This window comes from Nicotiana tabacum, chromosome 11 (genome assembly GCF_000715075.1).
Source record: "Nicotiana tabacum cultivar K326 chromosome 11, ASM71507v2, whole genome shotgun sequence".
In the NCBI taxonomy this organism is placed as follows: Eukaryota; Viridiplantae; Streptophyta; class Magnoliopsida; order Solanales; family Solanaceae; genus Nicotiana; species Nicotiana tabacum.
Genome location: NC_134090.1, coordinates 148,959,029 through 148,974,266, shown reverse-complemented (window position 1 = coordinate 148,974,266; position 15,238 = coordinate 148,959,029). Strand labels below are relative to the sequence as shown.

The window sequence follows — 15,238 nt, the reverse complement described above, 5'->3', positions numbered from 1 at the left end:
TCTCCTTCAAACTTTTCGGAATTAAGGCCTGTCAGTCTACAAATTTTACGACTAAGATCATTTCAAAGATCTTGCAGAGACGGACCCACATGGTGTCAAGGGGGTTTGAACCCGCTTTAACAAGAGGAAATTTACTACTATAAATTACATTTAAAAGAGGAAATTTACTACTATAAAAAGAGTTTGAACCCGCTTTAACAAGGAAATCGCTTTACTCTCATGTTCTTTCCTTTGTCATTTTACTATTTCACTTCTTCTATTGTTCTCTTTTTTCTGCAAATAACAAGGAGAACTCTAGATTTATTTATTTCTTATATTTAATGAATTAAATTTTTTGAAGTAAAATTTGTTAAATTAAATATATAATTTTTAAAATAGAATTTAATAATCTTTTATAACCTTTATGAAATATTTTCAGGTTTGTTAAAATTATAGAGTAGCAACTTTAAAAGACTTAATTTTGAGATTGCATTAATAGCAAAAAAGAATAATAAAATGATCAAACCGTACTTGTCATACCCGACACTACTTATGCTATTAGATACGTTCGTCTTTGACTGAACCCGCTTGCGCGAAATCCTGAGTCCGCCACTGATCTTGGCTGAAAGGTTAAACTTTATTCTATCTAAGTTGATATCTAATAATCAAAGTGGCTTTGTGAAGGGCAGATTAATTACTACAAATGTGATGTTAGCTCAAGAAATTATTCAGGGAATTGGCAAAGAGAACAGAGGAGGCAACATCGTCATTAAACTTGACATGGAAAAAGCTTATGATAGAATGTCTTGGACTTTTATATCTTCAGTTCTCAGAAATTTAATTTCGATGATGTATGGGTTGATATCATTTGGAGATTAATATATGATGGGGTTGACATCATATGGAGATTAATATATGATGTCTGTACTCTATTATTGTTAATGGCATTAAAGGGGGTTTCTTTACTTCATCTCAGGGAATCAAGCAAGGAGACTCTTTGTTACCATCCTTATTTATTATTACTGCTTAAGTATTATCTAGGTCACTAAATGGACTACACTCAAATCCTGAATTCACTCCATTTCACATGAACCAGAGAGGACCTCAAGTTAATCACCTGGCATATGTTGATGGTATTGTAATTTTTAGCAGTGGGCACAACAAGTCAGTGAGATTAGTCATGCAACAGATCACCAGATATGAGAAAGCATCTGGGCAAAAGTTAAACAAATGCAAAAGTTTCTTTCTCACTGACCCTAAAGCAAGGGCACACAGAATAAATAGAATGAGAGAAGTCACGGGTTTCATGGAGAAGAACTTTCCCTTTTATTATCTCGGTTGCTCACTATATGTGGGAAGGATGAAACTCTCACATTTTGATAACATGGTTACTAAAATAACTAAAAGATTGAATGGATGGCAAGGAAGGATGCTTACTTGTAGGGGAAGAATGGTCCTCATTAAGAGTGTTTTGCTATCTCTCCCTATTTAAACTCTATCTGGTATGAGTCCTCCTAAAGGTACACTCAAATTGATAGAAACAACTTTTTTCCAAAGTTTTTTTGGGGAACTTCAGGGGATAAATAAAATTATCATTGGAGTGCCTGGAAGAAGTTATGCCTCCCAAAATATGAAGGTGGTGTTGGCATAAGATCAATTGAGGATATTAGCAACACTCTTGCTATGAAAAGATGGTGGAGGTTCAGAACTCACAATTCATTACAGGCTTATTTTATGAGAGCTAAGTACTGCATCAAAGCATACTCTGTAGCTAAACAATAGTCATCTGGGGATTCGTATGCTTGGAAACATATGACACTGATGAGAGATGAAGCGGAGAAGAACCTGATATGAAAAATTAATAAGGACGTGGGATAACTGGACAAAAAAAGGTGCTTGCAAAGTTATTTCTTACCATGGGAATGAGCAAGAAAATTACAATGAAGGAATTCATTATGAATGATCGATGGAACCTAGATAAGCTGAAAAATATACTCAATGATCAAGCTTTTCAACTTATCACAGATATTGATATTGGAGATCAAAATAAAGAGGACTATGCCATATGGAATGCATCTGCAGATGGTCAGTACTCCAACAAGAATGCCTGGCACCTTATTAGGAGCACGAAGCAGAAACATGAAGCTTTAAACAATATGTGGCATAACTGTATTCCTTTCAAACTTTTTTTCTTGGCCTGGAGACTATATTTTGGCAAGCTACCTTTTGATCAAGTTCTAGCAAAGTTTGGGAACCATATTGTTTCTGGATGTAAATGTTGTAACAATCCAGTTGTGGACACTATGCAACATACTTTTATATAAGGTGAGGCTGCTACATACTTGTGGAAGTTCTTTGGAGCTCCATTGGGCATTAGACATGATAGATGGCCTGCCAAAAGAATTTTCAATAATTGGTGGGATGTAAAGCCAAGAAACAATGCGCATAAGCTCATCTTCTATATTGTACCTATAGAAATATGTTGGGAAATATGGAAGAATTGGAGCTGATGTAGATATGGTGAACAGAAAAATTTCTTTATAAGAAAGGTGGAGTATCAGGTTAGCTGGACTATTCAAGCAGCTATATCAATGGCATTCCCTAGTTGTGCAATTACTTGGCCTAGGACATCCTTCTGTGAAGGCTAGAAACATGGAGACCTATAGCTACTTGGAAGCAAGTCATATGGGAGAAACCACCTACTGGTAGAGTTAAAATAAACACTGATGGGAGCTTTAGAAAAGAATCGGGGAAAGCAGGTCTAGGAGGCATTGTGAGAGATGACAAAGGTGACTTGATTATAGCCTTCTCTTTAACTATTAGAGGTAGCTCTAACAATTGTACAGAGGTCATGGCTGCCAAGTTAGGTTTACAATGGTGCTTGCAACAGGGGTATAATAACCTCTATCTGGAGGTAGACTCTCAGATAGTGGCCAATATTCTCATAGCTAAGAAGACCAACAACCTGAAACTACAAAGATTGCTGAAGATATGATACAGATGATGAATCAAACAGAGGTCAACATAGCTCATTGCTACTGGGAAGCCATTCAAGTGGAAGATATGCTAGACAAAAATAGAGTTGCATCTGGTAATAACTCCTATTATTACAATTATTAACAGCTCCCGGGAAATGTTAAGGGGCCTTTTCAATTAGACAAGTGGCAGTTGCCTAGTTTTAGAATTAGGTATGACAAAGCGAATTTCTTTGTTAGTTGAAACTTTTGATTGACAATTATGAGAGGTAGGGTGTACAGTAGTTATCCTCTCAGAAAGACGTACACGAGGTAAGGTCCATGTCCCCCTCCATCGTATGTAAACTATTTTTTGCATATATAGACACGTTAGGGGTCTTGCCAAACCCCCAATACCACAGGTGATAATAGCCTGGGTGATTGGTGATTACGTCCAACTATGCCTTATAAAAAGGACAATGCGGACGTTGCAAATATAACCTGAGTATTCTGTCCAGAGTCGAATCCACAGAGAATTTACCTATCAATCAGTATCTTTAGACCTACTAAACTCTTGAGAACCAATTTCCCCAAACGTTTGAATCACAGTTGATAGTGTCTTCAATAACTAAAATTGCAAGTAAATAAACAGCTGTAAACTAAGGATGCTAAGGTTGTAAACAATAATGAGAAAACGCTAAGGTAATGACTTCCCCTATTGATGGAATCACTTCTGTATTATGCTTCATACAAATTGACCAACACCTCTCTATCAACCATGAATGCTCATCTTACCATAAATCTCTCCCGAGTAATCACAGTAATATACTCAATGCACTCTCCCGAGATACACTAGCTAGCTCTAATTAACACGGTTCACTTTAGATTGCACTCAAGGCTTCGTTATCCCTAATCCTACCTTTAAACCCGCAGTTATAAATCCCTCTTATACTTTGGGAGTGGTGTTGTTCAACAATAACCTAAATATGCACTCTCTCCCGAGTTATGCACACTAAATAGGCACAGCTAATTGAGGATCCTGTCAATTAACTACAACATACACAAAGTTGAACAAATAAAGATTGAGACTAGCAATTTGTATTCACATAAACAAGAAGTTCATCCCCCAATAGGTTCCATCAAAACCTTAGACAAAGGATTTAGCTACTCATAACTATGGGTAAATAAACTAAAACAATATTCATCATAAAACTTGCAAGAAAAATAAAGAGACGAAGAAACCAAGATGTTTTGGGTGATCTCTCACACTTGTTCTTCTTGCCAAAATACTCTCTAAAACAATACATGCCTCTCTTGGGCAGAGTCTAGTATTTAAAATAGGGTTTTGGGCTAAAAATCCCGTATTTTGCACTTTAGTCCCTAAAGTTCTCCGCCTCCGCCGCGGTTATGCCGCGGTCGCGGTCAAACCGCCGTCAAACATGTTCTCTGATTCTCACTTTGTCTGCAGCCATATTCTACCGCGGTTCTGCCGCGATCGCGGTGGAACCGCAGTAGTCCTCTTTCAGTTCTGACTTGAGTTGTTTCGCGTGGTTTACTTGACGGAATTTTTACGATCGGCCTCTTTTTCTCCATATTTGATCCCAAAAGTACTCCATAGCCTTCTCTGGTCATATAAAACCTACAAAGCTTGAAAAACACTACTAAGAGCATTTTGTTATCACTTTTATCATCCAAACTATACAAGAAAGTGGTTATTTAGGGCCTAATTATAGTTAAATTCACCGATTATCGACACCCCACACTTAAACCTTTGATCGTCCTCGAGCAAGTTAAACCACACTTCTAGGCCTAATCGTTCGATGCATTACCCACTTTACGAAGGAACAACCTAAGCAGTGCAACAGTCACGCCTCAGATGAAGACTCTAACACCATGACACACTCATGCTCACTCTAGTTACTCTAACAAAGGTAAAAACTCACTTTTTCTTCTTGAGTCACATGCCCTCATATCATAATTCTGAGAGAAGTTCCACACACATAAAATTCAAGCAACAAGGAACCAAAGATAGGAAGAATTCACTCATTCTCAGCAAAGAACATTCACATGCCACACAGACACACCATAAGCTTTCCCCTAGTGTAGTACTCTACTAATCGAGCTATTCAGTCAAAGATCAAGAGGTCTTTATTTGGTTGTAATGTAGGCTAAGGGACGGGTAGGATATATTTGGATATAGTGACTAACCTCCCTAAGTACTTTTACTACACACTTCCTTTTATTTAAATTTCCATGCTTAGCCCACTCGTTCTTCCACATTTTAGTTCATAGGGACCCCCACTTTTCTTTAGGTGCAACTGCTTTTTTTTTTTGATCTCTCTTACAAATTTATTGCACCATTCAAGTATTTCTTTCCTGATTCCCCTTTTTCCTACTTCCTTACCACCCCACACTTTGACTTTTGTATGTTCTTTAGTAATTCAAGTGCTTCTAGGAGGTACAAGTTCAAACAGTCAAACTATTCAAACACAGGGATATAGGTCATTATAGTGTTATCAAAGAACAAGCTTCAGGCTCAAAGGGGTTAACTATGGCAATATATATAGGTGGATTCACAAATATACAGGCTACACAAAGAAATGCCTCAATCATCTCTAAAACCAAACAGCTTCTATTTCGCTTTGCAAACACACAGGGCAAGTTCTAGGTATCACATGCAAGCACAGAATACCAGTAATAGCTCACACACACTTGGCATGTAACTCATTCCAAATCAGTTTATCAACACACTCATACGAGCGTTCAAGCAAGACAGGATGTGCAAAATTAAGGCATAGATTTATGAGTCTACAAACGAGCCTAGACGTCGCACCCTCATGTTCGTTTTTGTTATTCTCAGGTGTGTACATCGAGGGTTGCATTCTAGCCTTCACCCATTTTGGTCCTAAAACTACAAACGAAAAATCTACCTAACCCGGTTCAAGAAAAGCCCTTGGAAAAGAACCGTGGTCAACAGAAAAACCAAGGAAAAATTACTACACTACCTAAAAAAAAAGATAAAAAATAAAGAAACCACATGGACTACTTCCCTCGAGAGTACTATCCAAGTGGTCCGTCCTCAGGAAGAGTCCTCTACAATTTTTTTTATTTATTTATTTTATATATTTTTTAAAATCCGACTTTGACCCTCAAGAGACCCGTCGACAAGTGTCCGTCATTGGGCCAAGTCAGTTACTTCTATTGTGAGTACAGTCAATTATACACAACAAGACCAATCAAATACTACAACATACACCATGTCTATATACACTACAATACATTACCCGAGCAAGTCTCCCACCCCACACTTAAAAATTATGGCATGTCCCCATGTCATATAAAAAATAATGAGCAGAAAGGTAAGAAGACTTCCATGAGCCTCAATCAGAGTCGAAGACAGTGCTGGGGTCCACATGGAAAGCTCTCCCCAAAGCACGGAACCAGGACATGAACCGGCTCTCAAACCTGGCTTGCCGCTGAGACATGACATCCATACGCGTGTGTAGGCCCTCCACCGAGGTGCGAAGATCCGCGACCCCATTCTCCATAGTACGCAACATAGGCTGGGTGGACTGTGATCTGGATAAGCCTGCCCCAGCATGGGGGCGCCGAGAGGGTCCGGCAGTGTCATAGGATCTCTTGGATAGTGCCATGGGAACCGGGTAATCATCCTCATCATCGATCTGAATGGTGGTGCGGGTACTCCTGCCCACTCTGATGCCCGAAGCTCTGAAAGCTGCTTTAGGGGGCAACTCTCCATCAGTAGTATGGGTGGGGACATTCTTCAGCAGGCACAATGTAGTCACCAGGGAGGGGAAGTAGAATCCCTTTGACCTCAGCGGGGACCGTATGATCATTTCATCACCAATAAGTCTTGCCGCATCAAAATCTTTCTTTGTGACGAAGCACCACGTCAAGAGGGCTCTTTGGAAGTTCACGTCAGTCGTGTTGCCTGAGGGCAAGAACCGGCTGCAAATGACAGTGAGCCAACACTTAGCCAAATGGGTGAATGAATTGGAGTTCAGGGTGATATGATCACGTATCCAGATTGGTTGCCCCCCTGCGCAGAGTGCATCAGTCATAATATCCCAAGTGACTCCTGGTGCATCCTAGTAATAGTCAACGTCACCAGTAAACCGGGGCAGCCGCAACACCTGTTGAATAGTTTCAGCTGAGGCATCTACCAATTTGCCCCGCACAGTCACCTCCCGCAACGTATGTGATGGGCAGTTTGCGTAGAACTCTCTTACAAACATCTTGTTCACCGTTTCAGGTTTATAAAATAAGAACTCCATTTCCCTCCGCCGGATTTCCTCATACATCTCCTTCTTTTCTGCACGGAGGGCCGCCCTGTCAATCGGAATCTCAGGGATGAAGCTCTTTGAGGCCTTGGCATGAAAGTCGTCATCTGCCAATTCTGATTCGAACCTTAAGGCATCATATGTAGGTTGTTGGGATGTGCCTGCCGATCTCTTTTGCTTCTTACGAGCCATATGACTTGATGAAGGTTGGAAGGGGTGGGTGGTGGTGAGGGGAGGTGTGGAAAAGATAACAATGGCTGTTTTTGGGAGTGAGAGAGGGATTTGAGAGAGAGAGAAGAGAGGATTTGGTTTTTTTTTTGGGGGGGAGTCATTTTGTTTCTGAATAGGGAGTGAGAATAATTGTTTTGGGGTGGGTGAAGGATTAGGTGAATTAGAAAAAGGGGGGTGAATTAAAAATTTTTTTGCATACCTGGGCCCGACGGGGTCTGCCGCGGTTCTCTCACATATTAAAAATGGGGGGGGGGATGAATTAAAAATTTATTTTTTTTCATACCTGGGCCTGAATAGGTAGCGGTGGAACCGCGGTCTGGGCAGTTGTCTGATTTTATTTAATTTTTTTTTTATATAATGTGTTACACTTACAACAATTTCGTGGGTTGCCTCCCATGCATCGCCTGATTTAACATCGCGACACGACACAGGATGAGCGCATTTAAGGCTCGCTCGACCTCAGTGGGTCAGTCAGGTGCAGCTCAGACACTTCCTTTCTCTCGCTCATGCCCACATATGGCTTCAATCTCTGACCATTGACTCTGAATGTATGAGAGTCATTCTCTGTGGCAATCTCAACAGCTCCTGAAGGGAAAACTTCAACTACTCGAAATGGTCCAGACCATCGTGACTTACGTTTACCTGGGAACAGACGTAGTCTTGAGTTGTATAGCAATACCATGTCCCCGGGTTTGAAATTTCTCTCAACAATGTTCTGGTCGTGCAGCCTCTTCATTCTCTCCTTGTACAATTTTGTGCTCTCAAAAGCAAGATATCTGAACTCCTCGAGCTCATGCAATTCAGTGACTCTTGACATGCCCGCAGTTTCCATGTCTAAGTTCAGCTGTTTCAATGCCCACCACGCTTCATGTTCAAGTTCCACTGGCAGGTGGCAGACCTTCCTAAACACCAGCTTGTATGGTGACATACCAATTGGAGTTTTGAAGGCAATTCTGTAAGCCCAGAATGCATCATCTAGCTTCCTCGCCCAATCAGTTCTTGTGGCATTCACAGTTTTGGTTAACACACTCTTGGTTTCTCTGTTAGACATTTCAACCTGTCCACTAGTTTGCGGGTGGTAAGGAGTAGCCACCTTGTGGTGCACATAGTACTTAGCAAGCAACTTTTCAAAGGCCCTGTTGCAGAAATGAGTGCCTCCATCACTGATAATTGCTCGTGGTGCGCCAAAGCGGGTGAATATGTTCTTCTTTAGAAATCCCACCACCACTTTTGCATCATTGGTGGGTAGTGCCGAAGCTTCCACCCATTTGGACACATAGTCTACAACAATAATAATGTACTTATTGGCATAAGAGCTGATGAAGGGACCCACGAAGTCAATCCCCCAGACATCAAACACTTCCACCTCTTGAATTGGGTTCATGGGCATCTCGTGGCGTCGGGAAATGTTCCCGGTCCGCTGACATTCATTGCAGCCCTTCACCCATAGGTGCGCATCTTTAAACACTGTCGTCCAGAAGAATCCAGCCTCTAGCACCTTTGCCGCTGTCCTAACCCCTCCAAAGTGTCCACCATACGTCGATGCATGACAATCCTGCAAAATAGAAAATTGCTCTATCTCGGGGATGCATCTCCGGATCATATTATCAAGGTATATTCTAAACAGATAAGGTTCATCCCAGTAATACTAGCGGCTTTCACGAAAAAATCTTTTCCTTTAGACCGATGAAAGGTCGTGAGGAACTATACCACTAGCCAGATAATTAGCAAAGTCTGCATAACAAGGCGCTTCCTGATGAGTGGTGGTGAGCAGTTGCTCATCTGGAAAAGTTTCTAGTATTTCCTCAACCTCAACTACATTTTTAGCTCCCTCAAGTCGTGATAGATGATCAACGACTTGATTTTCAGTGCCCTTACGGTCACGAATCTCAAGATCGAACTCTTGCAATAGCAACACCCAACAAATCAGGCGTGGCTTAGATTCTTTCTTTTCTATTAAGTACCTGAGAGCTGCATGGTCAGTATATACAATTACCTTGGACCCTATCAGGTAGGATCGGAACTTGTCAAACGCGAAGACTACAACCAACATCTCCTTTTCAGTCACAGTGTAGTTCAATTGGGCTCCACTCAGCGTTCTACTAGCATAGTAGATTGGGTGCATCAGTTTGTCTTTCCGCTTGCCCAGCACTGCTCCCACTGCATAGTCACTGGCATCACACATTAGTTCGAACGATTGCTCCCAGTTGGGGGAAATAATGATGGGTGCTGTGACCAGTCTCTTTTTCAACTCCTCAAATGCTACCCTGCAATTATCAGAAAACAAAAACGGGTGATCTTTTTCTAACAACTTACAGATGGGGTTGGCGATTTTGGAGAAGTCTTTTATGAACCTCCGGTAAAAATCGGCATGTCCAAGGAAGCTTTTGATGGTTTTGACTGAAATTGGTGGAGGCAGCTTTGCTATTACATCAACTTTCGCATAATCCACCTCTATTCCCTTGCTTGACACCGGGTGCCCCAAGACTATGCCTTCTTGTACCATGAAATGACACTTCTCCCCGTTCAGAACCAAGTTAGTCTCGATGCACCGTTTCAGCACACGCGTCAGATTTATCAGGCACTCATCAAATGAATTGCCCACCACTGAGAAGTCATCCATGAACACCTCCACTATGTCCTTAACCATGTCAGTGAATATGGCCATCATGCACCGTTGGAATGTGGCAGGTGTGTTGCATAGGCCAAAAGGCATCCGTCTAAAGGCATAAATGCCATACGGGCATGTGAAGGAGGTCTTCTCTCTGTCCTCCGGTGTAATAGAGATCTGATTGTACCCTGAGTACCCATCCAGAAAACAGAAGTGTGACCTCCCTGCCAATCTTTCCAACATCTTATCAATGAAGGGAAGTGGGAAGTGGTCTTTCCGGGTGGCTAGATTCAACTTTCGATAGTCCATACAAATTCTCCAGCCTGTGACGGTTCTTGTTGAGATCAATTCATTGTTGTCATTTGTCACAACCGTCATGCCACACTTTTTAGGAACACATTGCACTGGGCTCACCCAGCTGCTGTCAGAGATTGGGAAAATAATTCCCGCATCCAACCACTTTATCACCTCCTTCTTCACAACTTCCTTTATGTTGGGGTTTAGCCTACTCTGATGATCCCTGGAAGGTTTGTGCCCCTCTTCCAGCAGAATCTTATGCATGCAGTAGGTGGGGTTGATCCCCCTGATGTCTGCCATGGTCCACCCTATGGCAGTTTTGCACTCCTTTAGTACTTGTAAAAGTTTTTGAACCTGCACATCTAACAAACTAGATGAGATAATAACAGGTAATGTGGAGTCAAGTCCCAGAAATTCATACCTGAGGTGGGCTGGTAATGACTTTAACTCCAGCTTTGGTGGTTCTTCAATGGATGGCTTAGCTGGAGGAGTCTCTCTTTTCTAAGTGCAAGGGCTCAAACTCTATATTTCTCTCCCAGAACCCTCTACCTTCCAATGCCAACACCCATTCCGCCAAATTCTCACCATTCACTTTATCTAATTTCATCCAACATGCAGCAAGGGGGTCCTCAATTGTCAACACCTCATCATCAGATTCTACAATTACATCCACGACATCAATAAGAGAGCAATTGGCGAACTCACTTGGTCGCCTCATAGACTTCTGCACATTGAACATTATTTCCTCATCATTGAGTCTCATTATGAGCCCCCCAGTCTCACAGTCAATCAGAGCTCTCCCCGTGGCCAAGAATAGTCTTCCTAAGATTATAGGAATCTCTTCATCCACTTTACAATCCAAGATCACAAAATCTGCAGGGAACACAAATTTCCCCACCTGAATAAGCACATCATCAAGGATACTGAATGGACGCTTCACAGTCCTGTCGGCCAGCTGCAACAACATGGAGGTGGGTCTAGCTCTCCCAATGCCCAACCTCTTATAGATAGCCAGGGGCATAAGATTAATGCTGGCCCCTAAATCACAGAGCGTCTTAGCAAAGGCGAAATTCCCAATATTGCATGGAATTGTAAAGATACCTGGATCAGACAGCTTTTCAGCGATAGGTCTCATCACCACTGCACTACAGGTCTGAGTAAGTGTAACCGTAGCTATGTCTTGAAAATTAAATTTCCGGGACATCAAGTCCTTCATCATTTTTGCGTACCCAGGCATCTCCTTTAAAGCTTCAATCAGTGGAATATTTACCAGGATTTGTTTGAGCATTTCAAAGAACTTTTTATACTGCTCCTCCTTTTGATACTTGGCCAGCCTCTGTGGAAAGGGTACAGGAGGTCTCTTCTTCCCAATCACTTGGGACTTCTCTTTATCAGAATCTATTTCAACTACTGGCTCTTCAATTGGCTCAGCTACTTTCTCGGTCTCCTGCTGAATGTTCTTTTCTTCCTGAGCAGGCTGGACTATCACTTCTGTTAGTATCGTAGATTCATCCAGCTCAATGGGCACTGGAATGAATGTCTCAGCCTGTATATTTTCTCGAGCTCTCTCTTGTTCTACATCTAGATCCCTGCCATTACGGAGACTCACCGCCATCAGCTGCTTTGGGCCCTGATCTTTTGGATTAATCTGGGTGTCTGCAGGTAATGTCCCCTGAGGACGATTGTTCAGAGACATTGAAATTTGGCCCAATTGCACTTCAATATTTTTGATTGCTGTGTCATGTGCATCTACTCTTTCATTTATTTTTGCATTGGACCCAATAACCTACTGCACCATTGCTTCAAGTCTCGTGAACCCATCTTCTTGCCTTCCACCATGTTGTTGCTGAGGTGGGGGATACCCTTGCTGCTGATTGTTGTACCCCTGTGGCCTTGGATAAGGTGCCATATTGTTGGGAGGTCTCATACCTCCCATGTTTCCAGCATTGTACTGTGGCTGAGGTGGTCTGTATGGCTGCTGAGTTTGCTGACCCCAATTCTGATTGCCCTGTCTATGGCCTCCATAGTTTGAAATATAGTTCATGTCTTCAGGGTGCTGATGATGATGATCATGTTCTGCATTCCAAGGATTACCAACTGACTGACTAATGCACGATGTGCACAAGCCCCCATTGGTAGTATCTACAATGTGCACTTGCTGTTTCTGCCCTAATTCCTCCACCTTTTTGGTAAGTATGCTCATCTGTGTCAAAAGGGTCGCCACATTTTCAGCCATGGAATTTGATGGGTCAAAAGGCACTGAGTGTACCATTGGAGTGATAGGTGCATTCCTCGTCGTCCACCCCGAATTCTGAGCCATTTTGTCAAGCAGACTCTGACCTTCTCTCCAAGTTTTGCTCAAAAATGCCCCATCAGCTGAGGCATCTACAATGTTCTTCATGCTATCTGACAGTCCCATGTAAAACCGTTGTCCCAACATCTGATCTGGAATACCATGGTGTGGACGTATAACCAACATTCCTTTAAACCGGCTCCATGTCTCATGCAGTGTCTCCATTGGTTTTTGTTTAAAGCTCCCGATCTCATCAATTTGTTGAGCTGTTTTGTTGGGCGGGTGGAACTTGATGTGAAATTGCTTGACTAACTCATCCCAAGTTTCTATAGAGTTTATGGGGAGTGAGTTTAGCCAGACCTGAGCAGCTTCTGTAACCGAGAATGGAAATAATAACAGCCTGATTGCTTCCGGAGTTACGTTGGGTTGCCTTTGAGTTTTGCAAATCGACAGGAAGTTCTTCAAGTGCTGCTGAGGATCTTCGGCTAGTGCCCCAGAAAATAGTCCCTTGTTTTGCATCAAGTACAGCATGTTGTTCGTGATCTGGAACGATTCAGCTTGTATCGCGGGCACAACAATGGCAGTGGCCTGATTGTCAGCTGTGGGTTGTGCCCAGTCATATAGTGCAGCCTCAGGCACAGGAGGTGCCATATCTCTGACATTTCCGTTGACGTTGTCTACGTCACCCATGTCAATTTCGAGTTTGTGTGTTTGATGAGGTTGTTGAAGTCTTTTGTTGGCACGGTTCGGTATACGGAATGTTTTCTCGGGGTCTGAGAGTCCTTCAAGTAGTTCTCCAGTCCTCATAGAATTTCTAGGCATACACCTATGCAACCACGTCAACAACCATAAAAAAATTTCAATCAAAAATTTGGTGTAGAGAAAACTGACTACACTAAAATTTTTTGTATTTCTATCAATGGTAATTGATAATTCTATTAGTTCCCCGGCAACGGTGCCAAAATTTGATCACGCCTAACTATGCCTTATAAAAAGGACAATGCGAAGGTTGCAAATATAACCTGAGTATTCTGCTTAGAGTCGAATCCACAGAGAATTTACCTATCAATCACTATCTTTAGACCTACTAAACTCTTGAGAACCAATTTCCCCAAACGTTTGAATCACAGTTGATGGTGTCTTCAATAACTAAAATTGCAAGTAAATAAACAGCTATAAACTAAGGATGTTCAGGTTGTAAACAACAATGAGAAAACGCTAAGGTAATGACTTCCCCTATTGATGGAATCACTTATGTATTATGCTTCATACAAATTGGCCATCACCTCTCTATCAACCATGAACGCTCATCTTACCGTAAATCTCTCCCGAGTTATCACAGTAATATACTCAATGCACTCTCCCGAGATACACTAGCTAGCTCTAATTAACACGGTTCACTTTAGATTGCACTCAAGACTTCGTTATCCCTAATCCTGCCTTTAAACCCGCAGCTATAGATCCCTCTTATACTTTGGGAGTGGTGTTGTTCAACAATAACCTAAATATGCACTCTCTCCCGAGTTATGCGCACTAAATAGGCACATCTAATTGAGGATCCTATCAATTAACTACAACATACACAAAGTTGAACAAATAAAGATTGAGACTAGCAATTTGTATTCACATAAACAAGAAGTTCATCCCCCAATAGGTTCCATCAAAACCTTAGACAAAGGATTTAGCTACTCATAACTATGGGTAAATAAACTAAAACAATATTCATCATAAAACTTGCAAGAAAAATAAAGAGAAGAAGAAACCAAGATGTTTTGGGTGATCTCTCACACTTGTTCTTCTTGCCAAAATACTCTCTAAAACAATACATGCCTCTCTTGGGCGGAGTCTAGTGTTTAAAATAGGGTTTTGGGCTAAAAATTCCGTGTTTTGCACTTTAGTCCCTGAAGTTCTCCGCCTCCGCCGCGGTTCTGCCGCGGATCTGATTCTCACTTTGTCTGCAGCCATATTCTACCGTGGTTCTGCCGCGGTCGCGGTGGAACCGCGACAGTCCTCTTTCAGTTCTGACTTGAGCTGTTTCGCGTGGTTTACTTGACGGAATTTTTACGATCTGCCTCTTTTTCTCCATATTTGATCCCAAAAGTACTCCATAGCCTTCTCTGGTCATATAAAACCTGCAAAGCATGAAAAACACTACTAAGAGCATTTTGTTATCACTTTTATCATCCAAACTATATAAGAAGGTGGTTATTTAAGGCCTAATTATAGTTAAATTCACCTATTATCAATTGGCTTAATTAAAAAAAGGACTTATAACTCACATTCTCTGCTAGCAGAAGCAGTTGGACAGCCATACATCTTTCTTTCCTCCAATTGTGCATGATTATACATATTTAATAGTTTATGTGTCATGACAAATACATAACTATATCTCTAAATGACCAACAAAATGCAAAATATATTACGTGTGAAGTCTTTTGTTAACTCTTAAGTAAATTAAACTTGTAGGCACCTCATTCTTCATTCTTAAACTATTTCAACCCTTCACTATCTTGGTGTTGCTTGCCGTACTTAGCAAACAACGTGTTTATCACCACAAATCAGAAGAAATAAC

At 41.5% G+C, this 15,238-nt stretch overlaps 1 protein-coding gene across 1 annotated transcript; it reads right to left on the bottom strand.

The window, feature by feature from the left end:
• Nucleotides 1-7,907: 7,907 nt before the first annotated feature.
• LOC142166050 (uncharacterized) lies at nucleotides 7,908-12,069 on the bottom strand. Its single transcript, XM_075224461.1, has 9 exons — nucleotides 11,644-12,069; nucleotides 11,079-11,526; nucleotides 10,939-11,030; nucleotides 10,534-10,727; nucleotides 9,611-9,732; nucleotides 9,171-9,367; nucleotides 8,891-9,020; nucleotides 8,285-8,746; nucleotides 7,908-8,107 (listed from the first exon to the last, which is right to left on the bottom strand). Exons 1-9 carry the CDS (start codon nucleotides 12,067-12,069, stop codon nucleotides 7,908-7,910), a joined length of 2,271 nt encoding a protein of 756 aa, XP_075080562.1.
• Nucleotides 12,070-15,238: the final 3,169 nt, after the last annotated feature.